The 18,383-nt window shown below is 38.6% G+C and overlaps 1 protein-coding gene across 1 annotated transcript; it reads left to right on the top strand.

Annotated features, from left to right (window-relative positions):
* The first annotated feature begins 1,849 nt into the window (after positions 1 to 1,849).
* On the top strand, positions 1,850 to 17,919 carry dkk2 (dickkopf WNT signaling pathway inhibitor 2). The gene is made up of 4 exons (XM_027145829.2): positions 1,850 to 2,335; positions 11,763 to 11,925; positions 13,976 to 14,089; positions 16,136 to 17,919. Exons 1-4 carry the CDS (start codon positions 2,108 to 2,110, stop codon positions 16,384 to 16,386), a joined length of 756 nt encoding a protein of 251 aa, XP_027001630.1. The 5' UTR covers positions 1,850 to 2,107; the 3' UTR covers positions 16,387 to 17,919.
* Positions 17,920 to 18,383: the final 464 nt, after the last annotated feature.

Below are 18,383 nucleotides of genomic sequence, written 5' to 3'. Positions count from 1 at the left end.
GTCTGTCATTTGGCTCAAATGATTGATGAAATTATCACTTTTATTTAAGGTATTTGTACCTAAATAAATAAATAAAACCAAATTACATCATTCTGGCAAAGTAATTCAACACAAAATATACAGACAGGCTTTTTCCCATTTATAAGAAATATTTTTAGTTCAAATCAGCTCATGCAGCTTGTTGAGCTGATTATAGATTTATTTTTTCCCACCCAACACAGTGAGATATGATAATTATGTATATAGATTTATATAGTATTACAGGTTGGATCTTGTATTCTACTATATATAATACAGATATATATATATATATATATATATATATATATATATATATATATATATATCTATATATATATATATCTGTCTCGAAGAACGGATTTCAAGTTTGGACACATGTACTTTATGTGATTTTTAGCCATTAGTTCTGTGTTGTCTTATGTAGCTCTGTGTCTTTATGTAGCAGCAAGGTCCTGAATTACTCATCTCATTCACTCACTCATTCACTACCGCTTATCCGAACTTCTCGGGTCACGCGGAGCCTGTGCCTATCTCAGGTGTCATCGGGCATCAAGGCAGGATACACCCTGGACAGAGTGCCAACCCATCGCAGGGCACACACACACACTCTCATTCACTCACACACTCACACACTACGGACAATTTACCAGAGATGAAAATCGACCTACCATGCATGTCTTTGGACCACCAGAACAATGACGACACAGCTAAACTCACTAAAGTTTTCATTTAGTCCTTTTGATATTTGAGCCGCATCTGCAAGATTTTCTGCACTTACACTGCTACCACTTTATGGCTTCGATGCTCTTCTACAAATGTTTGTAATCTATGTCTGATTTTTGCTAATACAATTTGTTTGAACCCCATATAAACAAAAATTGCTTTTTTATTAAACCCACAACATTGCCCGACCTTGACCTTTACTGAGTTTGAAAGATGCTGAATCCCCGATTATGATGATACTTACACGGCTTTGCACATAGATTACTGTAATTCCCTATTCCACAGCATTTCTCCTTAACCTTTAAACATAAACTGACATATTCAATATTCAGCTGTGAGAGTCCTTATTCATACCATACACATTACACATTCACTCCAACAGTGAAGCTGAGACTAGAGACTCAAATACAAATTCTTACTTACAAAGTGCTACGTTGACTTGCCCTGCCTTATCTGTGAACCGTTGTAGCCTTACACTCCTTCTCAGACTCTCGGGTCCACAGAAACCTTTACGCCGGTGATGCATAAGAAAGAAAAGATCAATATGACAGTTTGGGACAGATCAGAGTTTTCTACCAAGACCTTTTTGACTGCACATTCTTCTCCCAATATATATATTGAATGCACCTTTTCTTCCAAAACATGTCCATGTTTATTTTCATGGCCTTTTGCCTTGTATTTGTGTAAATGTTAGTACCAGATCGAACCTTTGGACTTAAAGCTATGACGAGATCTGATGTGAGTAATGCCTAATAAGGTGATTTTCTGAAACTTGAGTAGTTTCTTGTCATTTCTTGACAAACCCGATTTCTTGATGAACCCCAGTGCTTTAGTGATTACGACACTAACACACTGTAAATATACAACAAACTTTTGAATTATTATTATTATTATTATTATTATTATTATTATTATTATTATTATTATATTTTGTACTATTAATCACAGGCTCCAGGCAGTATATGCACATGCATGTGTGTTTATGTCTCATGCAAATCCTCCTTCTGCACCATCCTCCATTCATGGCTTTAATGGGGGCGGAGGGACAGAGTGCTATAAAAGCGCATTGGCCCCAACACACAGCCGCAACGGTGTACACCGGTACACGCGCACGGATTAACCAAGAGAGAGAGAGAGAGAGAGAGAGAGAGAGAGAGAGAGAGAGAGAGAGAGAGAGAGAGAGAGACTGACTGCTCTATACTAACTCATCAGATTAATTAATACTACACTATGCTGACAGACTTTTGACGGACTTTACTGCACAGGATTGGTTTAAATGCGTGTTTAATTTCCTCCTCCAAGTGTCAAAGCTGAAAGTGTCCTTGCAAAGAGAGAGAGAGTAAAATAAGAGAAGTCCGGGAGGATGCTGTCGCGGAGCTCGTGCTGCTGCTGCTGCTGGCTGCTCGCGGTGCTGCTGAGCCACGCTGGAGTCAAAGCGACCAACCACAACAAGAGCAACAACTCCATCAAAACGGCGCCGCTCGGAGAAGCGCCCACACCCGCCGCCGCCGCCGCCGCCGCAGCTGCTGCGCCAACGCACCCGGGAAGCGCCGCTCACGTGCCGGCGAAAAAGGCCAACGTTCCCGTACAGGTAAAGTGCACGCGCTCTGGCGCACAGGTGTCCGGGATCCTAATATCCGTGTAGTCCTCAGACAGATAGGGATGATTTCTTAAAGCTGATTAATTAAAACAAACAAACACAACAAAAACTATGACATGCATTGTCTACACTTTGGGCACGAGCGCTGTAATGTCATTAAAAATATTGTAATGTAACCTCTTTTGTGCCTTTAGCAGGATAAAACTCATATATAGAATATATAGGATATATTTTTAAGAGCGAGACTTAAAGTGCAATTTCTAAAAGTCAATCACTAAATTCATATTAAGCCTAAAACTACTAAAGGGATTTATTGTGAATGTGAATGCACAGGGTGAGGTCTTGGGTATTTCAGATCTATGTGAGTTTATAATAAGTGGCACTCAAACTGTGGTGTGTGTGTGTGTGTGTGTGTGTGTGTGTGTGTGTGTGTGTGTGTGTGTGTGTGTGTGTGTGTGTGTGTGTGTGTGTGATAGTAATATTGCATAACTTACATAAATAACACATAACATATCGCACGTGCACAGATTCACGTGCACAGATTCACAACTCTTGAACGTCTAACTAGAAGTACCTTGGAAATTGGAAAAGTGATCAGATTTCATGCCCAAATCCTCATTTTATCTCCAGTTTTGCATAGGCAATTTTTTTCAAGCCAATTTTCCTTTTTTTGTTTGTTGTTGTTGTCATTTTCTTTAACATTTTATTTTCTCGTCAATTGTTACTATTATTTAAAATAAAAAAATATATAAAAAAAAATAATATAGTATAAAATAAAGCGTTAATGCTGGCGAGAGAAAGTGTGGCCTGTGGTTTGCACCAGCTCAATTTGTGACATAAATAAATAAACTCTACATTTAGCAAATTTCTACATTTATGGTTCTGAATGTTTTCCTCAAGAGTGACGTCTCACACGAAAATACAAAAATATCATCACTAAATAAAGCTAAAAATCTCTAAAAAGTTTCATAGGATTTAGTGCAAGAAATAGCAAAGGAGTAAAGTGCATTTAAAGAAAAAAGTTTTTTTTTTTAGACGTTGTCCCTTCTGTCTCCTCAGCCTCGGTCACATCAGTAATATTTATGTAATAATAAACATTATGAGACTAACACGATTTGGTTCTTTATGTTCTTATATGTAGACACAGATAAGTGACTGAATCACTTCAGTGGTACTCGATGTTGTCAGTGATGTGCTGTGTATCTCTCTACATTCCCCTGAAATAAACCGTTTCACAGACTGACCAAAAAAACCGTGTGCTCAATTTGACAAAACTGTGCGACACATTTCTTAACGTTTCCGAAGGACTGATAGTTCAGTCAGTTCACTGGACAGCAGAAATAATAATAATAATAATAATAATAATAATAATAATAATAATAATAATAATAATAATAATAATACACAATTGTCAGACTTTATATTTATTCAGTGTCACCCAAATGAGGATAAGGTTCACTTTTGAGTCTGGTTCCTCTCAAGGTTTCTTTCTCTTACATCTAAGGGAGTTTTTCCTCACCACAGTCGCCTCAGTCACCTAAGGCTTGTTCATTAAGGATAAATACAAACACATTTAAATATAAGTCTAATATTAATCTAGAACTCTTATATAATCTTAACCTTTGTGTAATATGAAACTTTTTGTACTGTATTTCTTATGTTCTGTAAAGCTGCTGTGAGTCAATGTACATTGTTGAAAACGCTACACGAATAAAATGGAATTGAATTAATAATATTGCGCTACTATTACGTTATAAGGGTTGAAACTGAAACGGTGGATAAAATCTAGGATTTTACGATATGGATGATTCAATAATTCAAACCACAAAACAAAAAACACATCTACAGACAGACAGTGAAAGGTTCAGTCGGGTTTCTTATACATGTAAATTCTGATCATTTTCATATTATCTTGAGGACTCTATAAATGAAAAAAATAACTTTTCCTACAGTATATTTTTTTGTCAAGCTAATATGGCGGTCACTGAATAAAAAATAAATTATATATATATATATATATATATATATATATATATATATAGCATGTATTTATGTATTTTGATGTGAAACGCTAAAACATGAACAGTGCATGCTGATATTTGTAACAGCCTCATATACATGTGAAAATATTTAATCCTAGCTTGTTGTTTTTTGTTTTTTTCCAACTGTCTAGAATCAAGCACGATTTAGGTTTTCTTGCTGTAAGCTTGGTAGATTTGTATAAAAATGAGGAAAACCATTTCAGAGTCACTTAAACGATTTTAAATACATTGGATAGTTGATCATGAGTTATGTGTAAATAAGTCTTGCACTTTTATAATCCTTCTTGAATGGGCCTTTTATTCTTAATAATTTCTATAACATTATAGATCGAGAACATTCTAAATTATTCCTCTAATGCTTTACACTGAGAATGATAAATATATTAACTTGCAATAGTGGGTAATTTGTAATAGCGTTAGTTGTAAAGACTCAGTTTCTGAGTTTGTTTTAACAAAGATGTTCCTGATGTGTCATGAAACATGGTATGGAAAAAAAAGAGAGGTGAGTGCAGTCGCACCTCATAAATCATGCTGTGAAAAGGCAGTCCTGGCACTGATCAAGTTGATAAAGTAAGGTCTCTGTCTTATTCTCTGTGTGTGGTGTTCTACAAACTTCCAGATCTTCTCTGAGCCTTACAATTGATACCACTGATTCATTTGGCTGATCTGGCCACAGTGATATACACAGAGTGCTATAGACTCATTGTTGCAGAACTGGAACGTCATGCTACGCGTAGCCAGTCAGGCAAAAGAAGGTGATTAACCGTGTTGCTGGTGCTTTATGTAATGCAGCATGAATTCATTTTCATGTGTTTTTTTTTTTTATATATCAAGCGGTGGCTGTCTTCCGCCCTGCCCGTAGGTGCTTGTTTATGAGCTGGGTAAATAAAAGATAAGTGTTGATGCTAGTGAGAGAAAGTGTGGCTTGTGGTTTGCACCAGCTTCATGTTATTTTATTTATTGATTGATTTATTTATTTAGTTGCAAGGAGCCTGAGGCGTATTTATAAACAGTGTAAAGCTAAAACCAGAGGAAGGTTCGGCTAAACGAAATTCAAACTGCTGGACGGATTTTTTTCTGCGGCTTTTCACTTTGTCACTCTCGGATCAGTGTGATGTAGTGAACCTTATTAAGTAACTGATGGTGTTGCCAGGAATTAAGTGTTAGACTGATGGAAAGATGTTGGCCTAGATGTTGCAATCGCAAATAGAGCGCACAGCTTCATGCACTGGAACTTCATGGCAGCCTACAATGCGTGACAGATGAGGTGCTGAGTGCGGCTTTTATCACCCTCTGGACAGAGGTGACTCACTGAAGTGTTGGACGATTTTTTTGGGCGGAAATTCACCATCTCGCTTGTTTGCTAGGTTCACCGATAAACGCGTTGTGTTTATATCCGCCTTTAGAAGGCCGCTCATCCCCTCGAGGGCTCCAGCTCGCTATCATTAAAGGATGAGTGGAAGATCTAAACATAAGCTTGCAGTAAATAAGTCCCACTTGTTTATGTTAATACACTGCGAATTAGGAAACGGGAAACGGGCCACCCAACGTTGCACACTAATGCCAAAAAAGAAGCAGTCTGTTTGTTTTTTCGTCACATTAGCAGAGTGGGTTTGCAGCTTGAAGACATGTTGTAGTCGTATCTTTTGGCACTCTGTTGATGAAGACTTCCTCGCAATAAATAATAATGGTATCGGGTATTCCCATTTGCCCTCTCCAAGGACTCATAAATCATAAAAACATCAGTTGAAGCTCGGAAGTTGCAGATTGTTTCGGTTAAAAGAAACCCCCAGTGGGAATTTTGAGAAACTGTACGTGGGTGGGCATCAGCTTTCTCTTGTTTTTTGTGCTTTTGCCAAAAACAGGGGTACTGGCATGGGCATGGCAAGCTCTGCTCTTTTAACCGTGAACAGCAGGGATGTGGATTCATACTCAAACTTGCTTGAACATGAGACCTGTTTCTCATCAGCAGCTCAGCCCCCCCCACCTCATTTTTTAAACCAGTCCTCTTATTTAATTTGACACGGTGGTTCCGTTAACGAGAGTGGGGGACCAGATTGTTTGGATCTGGCTTGTAAAGAGAGGAAACAGGTCTCTGCTGCCCCCTTTGGGGTTAAGTGGCTGTTTAGTGATGCTAACGAGCTGAGAGAGTGAACTAAACCAGCCCGAGGTGTGACGGCTCGTTAGCGCTGGATAGGCCAATCACACCTCTCTCGCTCCTGCGAGCCTGCGAGACGCCGCCACTGCTAGCACCTGGCTTAAAGTAATAGTTATGCTATCCAGAGCTTGAGTGAACTTGTGAGATTGAGTGTCCAATTATCCGTGCTCATTAAAACCGTTCATTTCCTACCTAGCACTTTTCCTTCCATGGTCGTTTCTCATAGGCTGCCTGGTGTTTATGTAAATCGTGTTAAATGAGTGACAGGGTTACATTCAAAAGTGGCCCTTTAGGGGTTAGTGCACACATGTTTTGTGGTGGAGAGATTAACCTTAAACTTGGGCTTCAAACATCCAGAGAAAGCCCAGGCCGCCTCTGTGATCTGGTCCTCGCGGCCTTAGCATGGATAGGGTTTGTTTGCTCTGTGACATCGTTTATTTTACTCTGAGAAAACCCTCTCAGCTCACTAACACCATTCATGGTGTCGGGTGTCCATTCTGATTCCCTTAAGGTCAGATCCAGAGATGCCCAGAGGCCCAGGAGTTCACAAACCTCATGTGTGAAACAGCAAACCATTCACGATTACCAGTTCCACTTCAGAGTTCCTACCAGACCAACGCTGGTGTCTAGGCTTTGAAAAAGCAATCTCATTCGAATGACTTTATTTACTAACCATTTCTCTGAAGCGTATTATGGAATTAGTTAGTCGTCAGTATTGCTGAGAGATGGTGATTTAGCCTGTGCTGAATGACAACTGAAATCTGTAAAGCCAATAGCTTAATGCTATTTTTTCCTTTTTTTTTTGTCATGGTAGAAGAAGCAAATGTACCAGGCTTTGGTATTATTTAGCAATCCGGATCTGATATTAAATCTTAGGAGTGACAGGTTTTACAGAAAGGATGGGGAAAAATATCAACTGAGAAAGAGTTTACAGCCAAAGACCAAAATGGGTTGGATTTCAGAATCCTACAGTATATATAGATTTCTATAGAAGCTTATGTATCACCTCCACATGCAAAGCCTCTCACAGCTACTTACCTTTTCTACTATATCAACATTAATTTTTAAATAGTGCTTTAGGACAAATAAATGATAGTGATAATAATGTCACCTTGTTTTTTCTTGATGATAGGATGAAAGGAGAAACGCCTATACAGTGTAAAGGTTGCAGTTCGTGTAGTTAAATGATTTAAAGTCTCAGACTATTATTGAGTTATTTATCTTAAGGCACATAATTCAGTAAGTACAGTGAAACTAATTGTACAAGTATGTAGAATGAAAATGGGACTCAGCAGTGGTGAGTCATTTGTTGGCTCAGGAAGATGAAAAAGGAAAGCGTCGGGTGGCATGTAGGGCTTCGGGTAGAAGCCATCCTTTTACACAGATCCAGCATGAGCTATCTTTAAATAAAAAATAAAAATTTAAAATAAAACAAATTCCTTACTCTCTCGGTTGCAAACTGGTATTGCAAACTGTTGTAGAAAGGACATTATTTTACATTGACATTATTCACTGTCCAGTGTCACCCAAATGAGGATGAGGTTCTCTTCTGAATCTGGTTCCTCTCATGGTTTCTTCCTCATATCGTCTCAGGGAGTTTTTCCTTGTCGTGTCGTCTTTGGCTTGCTCATTAGGGAAAGATATATATATATATATATATAATATATATATATAGTATTTTAAATTCGAAATTAATATTTTAAAATAAAATTTAAACTTTAATTAATTGTATGTATTTATTTATTTATTTTTATTCGTATTTTTTCTTCTTATTATTGTTATATTGTTATAGTTTTTTTCTCTCTCTCTTCTGTTTCTATACTTATGTGAATCTGCTTTGAGGCAACGGTAATTGTTAAAAGCTCTATACATTCATTCATTCATTCTCTACCGCTTATCCGAACTTCTCGGGTCACGGGGAGCCTGTGCCTTTCTCAGGCGTCATCGGGCATCAAGGCAGGATACACCCTGGACGGAGTGCCAACCCATCGCAGGGCACACACACACTCTCATTCACTCACACACTCACACACTATGGACAATTTTCCAGAGATCCCAATCAACCTACCATGCATGTCTTTGGACCGGGAGAGGAAACCGGAGTACCCGGAGGAAACCCCCGAGGCACAGGGAGAACATGCAAACTCCACACACACAAGGCGGAGGTGGGAATCGAACCCCCAACCCTGGAGGTGTGAGGCAAACTTGCTAACCACTAAGCCACCGTGTTCCCCTCAAGTGCTATACAAATAAATTGAATTTAAATTTGAATTTACTTAAACATGGGTGTCAAAATGTAAAAGGCTGAGATTATTATAAGGATTATTTTTCTTTGACAGCGTGTCCTGAAGTGTTTGATTTTCATTTAATAGTCTTGTCAGAATTTGCTTTTTTTCAGCAATTTTCTTCATTAAAGAATAACTCATCATCCTTTTTGTTAATGTCCACAAAACAAGGTCAAACAAGGTTCTGTCTCTCTATGTCACGTTCCCAAGAATCACTCGCTCCTGAAAAGTTACAGCATTACCAAGGAATGTTGTGAATCACTAACAACGGAGACTCCTTCCAAAAATACTAAATAAGCATCTCTTCTTAAAAGATTACACAAAAATATGTTTTGGATCCTCTATAAAAGCCCCTGTGTGTAGAAAGAATAGCAGATTAGAATGAGCGCATTAATCTAAAGCTGTGATTTGTCTTGCAGCTGGAGCTACTGTCAGAGTCATGCCCAAGACCATACACAGAATAATTTACTGCTAAGAAAACAGAAAGTCGCATGTTCATCTCAGAGAGAGAGAGAGAGAGAGAGAGAGAGAGAGAGAGAGAGAGAGAGAGAGAGAGAGAGAGACACACACACACACACAGCACAGCGTGTGTATTAGCTGACGAGCGCTCAGCTGGACTCTCTTACAGAACACAGGCTGCAAACACACAGCGACTGTTCATGCATGTCCTCACATTTGTCAACTGGTCACATGAAAGTGCTGGAGCTTGGTGAATGTCATGGGTTTCATTAAAAGGCACTTCTTCTCTGTAACGCAGTAGGACTTAATATGAGCATAAGAGTTCATATGAGCGCAATTTGCAACAAGTTATGGCATGTTAGTCGCCCCGCGGGCCACAAGATACGGTTCATTACCGGCTCTTTGCATGGAAATCATTGTCCTATTGTATTTCCTCACAGACGCTTTTTCACCAGAAAGTTTGCAAATAAAAACAAACAAAAAAGTCGCTGTTTACACGATTCTAAAGTATTTAATGTCTAAAACAAATTTTAAAGCATTAACATTATGTGAAGCTTACATCAGGGAAGAACCTCAACTCTCATGATCTATCTATCTATCTATCTATCTATCTATCTATCTATCTATCTATCTATCTATCTATCTATCTATCTATCTATCTATCTATCTATCTATCTATCTATCTATCTATCTATCTATCTATCTCTTTCTCGTTCTCTCTCTATCTATTTATCCCCCACATCTCTCCCTCTATCTATCTATCCCCTCTTATCTCTCCCTCTATCTACCCCGTCTATCTATCTATCTATCTATCTATCTATCTATCTATCTATCTATCTATCTATCTATCTATCTATCTATCTATCTATCTATCTATCTATCTATCTATCTATCTACCCCCCCCCTCTCTAGACTGATCTCTCCTACCTGTATATATAAACTCAATTCCCTCCCGCTTTATTTGGCCAGCACTTCAGTTTGCATCGAGCGTAAGAGCTAAAATATGTCAGTGGAAACAAGTGGAAAACCAACTGTGTGCTAAACGAGTGTAGAGAGAACTCTACTGTCAGTTTAAGGCAAGAGAATTCGATATAATACGAGTACAAAAAATCTAAAATTACATTTAAAGTACATCATGCTGTTCCGAATCTGCGTTAGCTTTAGGGATCATTTTTCACATGTCACACAGTATTACTACTCAGTTCCTAGACCCAGTCGTTCCTCTGGGCGGAGAATTCGATACCGAGTATCAAACAGATTTTGATCTCATGGCAGATGCACTCGTGATTGGCTTAGGATGGAATTAAAGGCAGATCCCAGAGCATGTAAGGCTTAATCGCTGTGCTGAGCTTTAACGTTTGATCTGTGTGATTTTAAAACATATTGTAATGTTTAAATAAATTGAAATAAATATTGGGCAGGAGTTTAGAGGAATGACAGCATGAGATATGAGATTAGATTAGACTTCACTCTGGGTCATCACACACACACACACACACACACACACACACACACACAGACAGACACACACAAACACACACACACACACACACACACACTAATTTATTCTTTTGTCTTTTTTTGCTTTGATGATCTCAGTGCAGCAAAAACATTAGTCTTGCTTTTGTGGTTATTTTTATATCAATGCGCATCAGCATTCGGTCAGATTAAAGATGAATTAAAACATACTGGAATGTGCACGTAATCCATCATGCGTTCAATGTGCATCACTGAATATCTCATGCCATCCTTCCAGGTCCATCCATAATAAAGAGCTCTTAATATTTACTAATAATGTAATGCTTCCTAATGCTTTTATTACTGGAATTTGTTCTTTTGTAAAACATTTCTAGCATTTCTGAGACAAACTACCGGGTCTGTTTTAAATATAAATACCACCCACAATCTGTTTAAACCGTTAACCTCTCCTTATCCTGAATATTTATCCAGCACATAAATATATACTTAATAAGTGAGTATCAGGGTCGGGAAAACGTGTCCTAGACCTGACTCAGGTGAAAATATTTACCTTATAACGTCTGTTTAGCATTAGACATGTTTTCCTTCAAGTTACGGCAACGTCTGAAAGTTTTGTTTGACGTTTCTTAGAGAAACCGCACATAGGTATGAAATTTCACACCGTTCTGACTCAGGAGAAGTGGATCCCTGGTCTGTGAAATGTTCATTTCTTGATTTTTTTCTGGATAATTATGAAGACCAGCTGTAACGTCTCTCAGCCTTTTTCTGCAAACATTGCGTGTGTGTGTGTGTGTTGGGTCTAACTGATAAAAATCAAAAACTAAATTTTTCACCCTGAACAAGGTAAAGCCTGGCGAGCTACAAATGATCCTTAGTGTTCCTATGAATGTGGTAACGATGGATAAAAGTGCAGCGAATGTGCGTGTTTTTAAGTGAGTACTTAATCAGATGAGAAGCTGATTTGTGTGAGTTGATTCGTTTCTCTCTGTCTCTAGGTGTACAGCATTGAGAGTCAGTGCAGCAGCGATAAGGACTGTGCGGTCAGTAGTTACTGTCACAGCTCGCAGCACGCTCCGTCACGATGCGTCACCTGCCGCCGGAAGAAGAAGCGATGCCACAGAGATGCCATGTGCTGCCCTGGGAACCGCTGCAGCAACTGTATGTATCACAGCATCCTGAAATATGGGTTATAGACTAGAGAACTAGTCTGTAGAGTTGTTTTGTAGTATTTTTTGTGTCCATAAGTAATTACATTCACACTAACAAGAAGCGACCAGTCAGTCACGTCGCTTGTCGTTTGTCTTTTGGTACAGATTGTGGGCGTGGCCCGTAAGCTGTCGTTATTGTTTTTTCATTCAGTTCCAATGAGACGCTTTAGTAGCTATATATAACTAAAGAATAACTATAAAAAAATTTGAAAAATTGTTTCTTTGTTATATGTATTCATTTTCACGGTATGTTTAACCTTATATTGCCTTCGTACTAGCGTCACTGGTAGATTAGCCAAGCTGTACAATGTAGAACATTTCAAGTCAGTTAAACATAGAAATTCAAGAACGTTCACCTGCTGCCTTAAAGATCTGACTAAACTCAACTTAAAGTTAATCATTGCTTCACAAAAGTGGTCAAGACAGGAGTTAATTATAAGTTTCAATTTTTTAAAAAGTTTAATATCCATAACTTCACTGTGTGGTTTTACAGGATGACATCGTGTCAGGGTAAAATACCTTGATTATAGCAAAATTTAAAATTTACCATTGCAAATAATAAGATTTTTAAACCATTTATAGACACTGTGTGCGAATTCCAAGTTGGATTATTTTTCTTTAATGTTAAGTGTTTATTATTTATCCAACAATAGAATAAGAAAACCTGGAACAATGACTGGAAATAGGTTAGTAAATAGGTTATGTATAAATTCTTTCTTTGAAGCACTGTGTCACAACCGGAAGAGGAAGGAGACAGACCCGTATGCAGGATAGCTTCAAAGGAAAGGGGTTTAATAAATAATAAAGACAAAGACATAAGACGATAACAAAAGTAATACAAATGAAGACACTTAACAAAGACTAGACATGACGAGGGGTAAACGTAACTAATGATTCCACGCTGCACTCGGCAACGCGGCCCACTTAAATATAAAAAGACACGATGACACAATAAGGATCAGGTGTGAAGACAGGGAGGGGCAGACGAAGGCGGGGCAGACACATGACGAAGAAGATAAACAAAAACAGCACGTGGCCAAAAGTCCGGGTTGAGTCCTGACACACTGTTGCATCAGTCAGCTTTATGCTCGGGTCTTCATCGGTGAATTAGCGTTGGGTCTGCGGGGTACTCAGAATTTACCCTGACGCGTTAGTTCCTCAGGAGTTCTTGGCTGCACTATTCTAAACTATTGTAGAATGAACATTATTTACATTGGCATTATTTCCTGTCCAGTGTCACCCAAATGAGGATGAGGTTCCAATCTGAGTCTGGTTCCTCTCAAGGTTTCTTCTCAGGGAGTTTTTCCTCAGCACCGTCACCTCAGGCTTGATGTTGATGCTTGAGATATATAGTAGCTTAATTTTAAACTTTACCATTTTTATCCTGTTTCTATACTTCTTGAATTGAATTGAATTGTATTGATTTGAATTGAATTGAATTAAAAAACAAACAATTGGTCCGTGGACTCCTTTGAGGAAGTTGATTGAATTTATCGCTTCAAAACATCGTGTCTAATTATCAAATCTCAATTTTCAAGTCTCTTCATCATACTTACTGTCACTTTGCCATCATCTATTGTGAACACAGGGATAGGAAGTGACAAAGCCATACCATGTCTTAATAATAATTTTCTTTCAGCATTCATGCTTTATATGGAGTTCATAACATCGGTGTCATGGAAATGTTATTAAAATGTGTTTCTTGGCTTTGTTTTCCTTTTAAGTCAATGTTGGAATCAAAACGATATTGAAAACAAAGATACTTGCTAGAAAAAAAGCCTTTAAACTAGCAAAACGAACCGTTTTACACAAAATATAACTCGTATAATGTCGCATGCAGCTACTTCATCTTCCATAAAGATGATCATTATTATTATGTCTTCATTTCCATTTAGATTTACATAAACAAATATACTCATACTAAACATTTCCAGATAACTCATAAGAATATTGTCATGCTGCCAGTCACACTGATGCCACATTTTTCTTCCTGTCTTTAGTTATCTGCGTCCCATTTCCCGAGAACCTCAAGACTCACCACATCCCACCTGTAAAGGAGCACAAAAAGCTAAGCAAAGACAAAGGCTGGAAGAAGAGCAAGGTCTCCCTCAAAGGTTTGGGAATTCACATCGAAATGTTTTTACATCTGCAGGGTTCAGAAACCAGTTCGTAGAGTTATTTCTGTGCAGTTAGCACGTGGAACCTGAGCTCATGTCATTGATTGTGTTTGTGGAGAGGGAGCGCCAGGCTGTGAATGCAAACATAATTGCCTGTCGCTCGTAAATGAACTGAACTTGTTCAATCGTTCAACACAGATCGTTCAACACAGCTGGAAGCATGCACTTTACTACAAAGCACACGGATCGTCCTGCTCCTTACTTTAGCTGCAACAGGTCGCTCGGGCTAAATCTATTATAGCATAGTTCCTGACGAAATACCTGTTGAAGTGTGATGACGTAGATGTTTTGACATTTAAAGCTATCATTTGAGATATAAAGGAAGTTTCAGAGTTTAGGTTCATACAATAATCTGTGTAAACAATTAAGGTTCTAAAATTAACCTAAAATAAAATCCAAGCCTACAATTATGCAATTAAATACAACTTTGAGTCCTTATTGTTAAGTCTTGCAAAACAGATGGCTTTCATGCATAAGGAAATTAGCTGGTGTGCGTGTATTTTTAGTGCTATTTATGAGCACAGAGTATAAGATTGAATTAACTGGTTTTTGCGGGACATGGTTGACGAACGGTTCAGCCAAAAAAAAAAAAAAAAAAAAAACCGTTAACGAAATGTTCCACAGTTTGTGGATTTGTCATGATGCCCTTTGGGTTGCGGGAGGCCAACATATTGAACAAACATCTCACATGACACTGTAATGTATATATAATAAATATTTGCTACGCTAATTGTCCTGCTGAAAGAGTAATCTATATCACCAGATCAAACTGGTTAATAAATCAGGAAGTCGTTAGCTGGGAGGCGCCGATTCTCTCTCTTTATATACAGACCTTCTGAAGCAATTTTAAATTCAGTGTAACGACCAAAGCTCTGGATGTGTTTAAACTCCTGTAGGAAGAAGCCAAAACAATGTAATGGTCTCATTTTCCTCTGTTCCCTCTGGACAATTTGGATTTGCAGGACTTCCTCAGTAGAATTGCTTGATTGCTTACAGTGAGGTTGTACAGGCTGTAGGATACCTGCAGGCTCCAGAAATATTGTTATTCGGTTTGGATAATGTAATAAACCCATGCATTTGTGGTGTGCCATGTAATCCTTGTGTTGAACTTTATTGTCCATGGAATATGCAGTGTCTGTTCCCTGAAGTTTAAGCCATTTAAATGTTCCCTCAGAGGTACGGTTTTGGCTTCTAAGATACAATTTATCAAGCTTTAGGATCCAACCTTACTTGAGTTTTCAGCATGTACTAATTTTCCACTACATTTTACTGGTTTTATCACAAATCAGGATCTTCCCACACACACGATCTATATAGAGCCTTTCCAAAACCCAAAAGAACCCAGTTCTAAACTTTTTTTCCCACAGGAAAGTAGGAACATTTACTAAGGTTTATTTAGGGCCAAGTATTTTGCACCTTGTACCATTACCTACATACTGGGGGTTATGGAGGGTGGTTTATTATGAGCCGATTATTCATCCAAAGAACCTTTGGAGACCTTCTGTAACTGGAGATAGCATCAAGGTTAAAGGATAAAGAAGAACTTTAGAACCATGGAACTATTAACCAGTTAACGAACCCTTGAAGAACCCTCATGTCCTTAGAGCAAAATACGGAACAGGATCCATGTCAGTCTTCTACGTTTTTGAAAGAAAGGTTTAATCCTAATTGTACTCTAATAGGTTTTTGGGTCATAAAGATGTATGAAGATCCTAGATAACAATAAATATCTATTACCTATGGGGAAACCACCTTAGGAACCCTGTTCTTCTAAAAATGTAGGTCATTTCAGCTAGGAAATAGGGTACTCTATGAGTGGAAGTCGTTTTTACCCGGAAACATGACATTGTGCCATTTTTGTTTGCAAAACAAGTTGCTCATTGGCATGGTATTATTTTACTGGATTGTTTAAATGCTTCAACATGGTACAAAATGATTAAAATCAAACAATTTAATGGGTTCATGCCTATGTTTTGTGTGTAGGTCATGAGGGCGACCCTTGTCTGCGTTCCTCAGACTGTTCAGAGGGTTACTGCTGTGCCCGCCACTTCTGGACAAAGATATGCAAGCCGGTGCTGCGCCAAGGCGAAGTGTGCACCAAGCAACGCAAGAAAGGCACGCACAACTTGGAGATCTTTCAGCGCTGCGACTGTGCCAAAGGCCTGGCGTGCAAAGTGTGGAAGGATGCCACGTCCTACTCGAAGTCCAGACTGCACGTGTGCCAGCGGACCTGAGAGGAGTGAAGGAGTGTCAGTGAATGTGGTAACTGCCCCAGAAGGCCCTTTGTTCCCTCCAGGGAGCGAGGTGGAGAGGACTCCCTCTTCCCAGGACTCAGAAATATGTGAAGGGGAATTATGGATAAGCGAGAGGAGATTACAGTGAGACAGAGATTCATCTGGGCCAGTGTGTGTGTGTGTGTGTGTGTGTGTGTGTGTGTGTGTGTGTGTGTGTGGGTTTGTAATGGATGATTGACGTTCACTATCGCTCATTGAGGGTCATGATTAGATACAGCTTTGGCTCGTTTTTACCAAGCGTCTTTTCGTGATACTTTTTATTTTTGCTGCACATGTTTTGAAGAGATTTATTTGAAAGCCATAGCCTTAACAACAGGTAATGAGGTAAGGAAATAATTTCACTGTCAGTAGGAATTTAGGCTTGACAGCAATCTAAAGCAGGACTGAGTTATCCAGTGATGAGAAGCACACATATTTCATACACATTCTGCCAGGCTTCAGGATAATCTATCAGAAATAACCACTATGTTCCATGGATTCCGCAAAAAAAAAAAACATAATCTCTTACTGTTCTGTACACTTAAGTATATAACCACATGTTCGTGTCTGTTAAGTCTACCACATCTCATTTCAAGCTTATTACTTTTTTTTATAAGCACTCATTTTTTATACTGTTAAAAAAGAAATAAATAGTGCACTGTCACTTAGTCTCAGCATCGTTGAATATGCAGAATGAAACCATGCTTCACTGCTGTTTACTGATTTAGGGCTGTATTCATTGTTGATGACTTAAGTCTACAAGTTCCATTAATATTTTGGTGCAGAGATATGCTATAAAATAGCACTTGATCCTATTATTTATTACTATAGTGCTCAACAACAACATCACTTAGCCTGAACACCATCATTATGTGTGTACAGGATATCGGATATTTTATCATGCAATTTTGATTTGTTTAATAAAATTAATCAAATAAAGGCAACGTCATTCAAGGCTTCTCGAATGTAAAGAAAACATGCCGATGCTTTAAAGAATAAGCTGGCCTGGTATTCGTCCGCTACACATCCACCTCACTTTAAGCTAATTATTAACTTCATACTTAAAGACTTTATATATAGAAGCCTTTATTTAGTCACATTTACAGTACAGTGAAAAGCTTTCTTTGCATATCCCAACTTTCGAAGTTGGGGTCAGAGCGTGGGGTCAGACATTATACAGCGCCGCTTAAACAGAGAGGGTTAAGGGCCTTGCTCAAGGGCCCAACAGTGTCAGCTTGGCAGTGCAGGGGCTTAAACCCTGATCAACAACCCAGAGCCTTAACTACTTGAGCCACCACTGCCACTGTCACTGCCTTATTATTACATTTAAAGGGATGCTACTTTAATACTGTCAAATTCATGAATCTATGGCCACGTTCACACTGCAGGTAAAAGTGGCCCATATCTGATTTTTTTTGGGGTCAAGTGACCAGGTCAGACTTCTTCAGGAGTAGTGTGAACACTCAAATCTGGCCCAGATCTGATTTTTTTCAAATCAGATTTAGACCACTTCCATATGTGGTCCTGAATCAGAACCAAATCTGATTTTTCCAATGTATCCGCAGTGTGAACAACCAAGGCGACTTTTACGTCAATCTACATCGACATTCGTCACAATTAGTACGCGAGCACACGAGTACGCACACAAACGTGACTACGCGTACAAAATGGAGAACAGTGATGGAGCAAGTCAGTGGAGGGAGAGTGAGGTGTTAGACCTAATTAGTATATGGGGAGATACTTCAATTCAGGCAAAACTATTATGTTACGGCTGCCGTTACACAAACATTTTGAAAGAAAAGCGAAAATGCTTACTTCCTCCATAACCAACTTTTTAGCGCAACGGCGTGCTGCGTGTGACGTCATTGTTATCGTTCGTTTGCACATGCGGGTCAGTTCGAAACAGCAAACAGTTCATACTGGTTTCTGATATAGGCCACATTTTAAAAGGAAATGTG

This window comes from Tachysurus fulvidraco, chromosome 4 (genome assembly GCF_022655615.1).
Source record: "Tachysurus fulvidraco isolate hzauxx_2018 chromosome 4, HZAU_PFXX_2.0, whole genome shotgun sequence".
Classification (NCBI taxonomy): Eukaryota; Metazoa; Chordata; class Actinopteri; order Siluriformes; family Bagridae; genus Tachysurus; species Tachysurus fulvidraco.
The sequence above is the reverse complement of the archived record's forward strand: the minus strand, read 5'-3'. Positions and strand labels throughout refer to the sequence as shown.

Bases quoted from the DNA above. Each gene is read 5' to 3' on its own strand.
- dkk2 (XM_027145829.2), top strand. From the start codon at position 2,108: ATGCTGTCGCGGAGCTCGTGCTGCTGCTGCTGCTGGCTGCTCGCGGTG. The intron at 2,336-11,762 runs GTAAAGTGCACG...CTCTGTCTCTAG, and splicing joins AGGCCAACGTTCCCGTACAG to GTGTACAGCATTGAGAGTCA. The intron at 14,090-16,135 runs GTTTGGGAATTC...TTTTGTGTGTAG, and splicing joins GAGCAAGGTCTCCCTCAAAG to GTCATGAGGGCGACCCTTGT.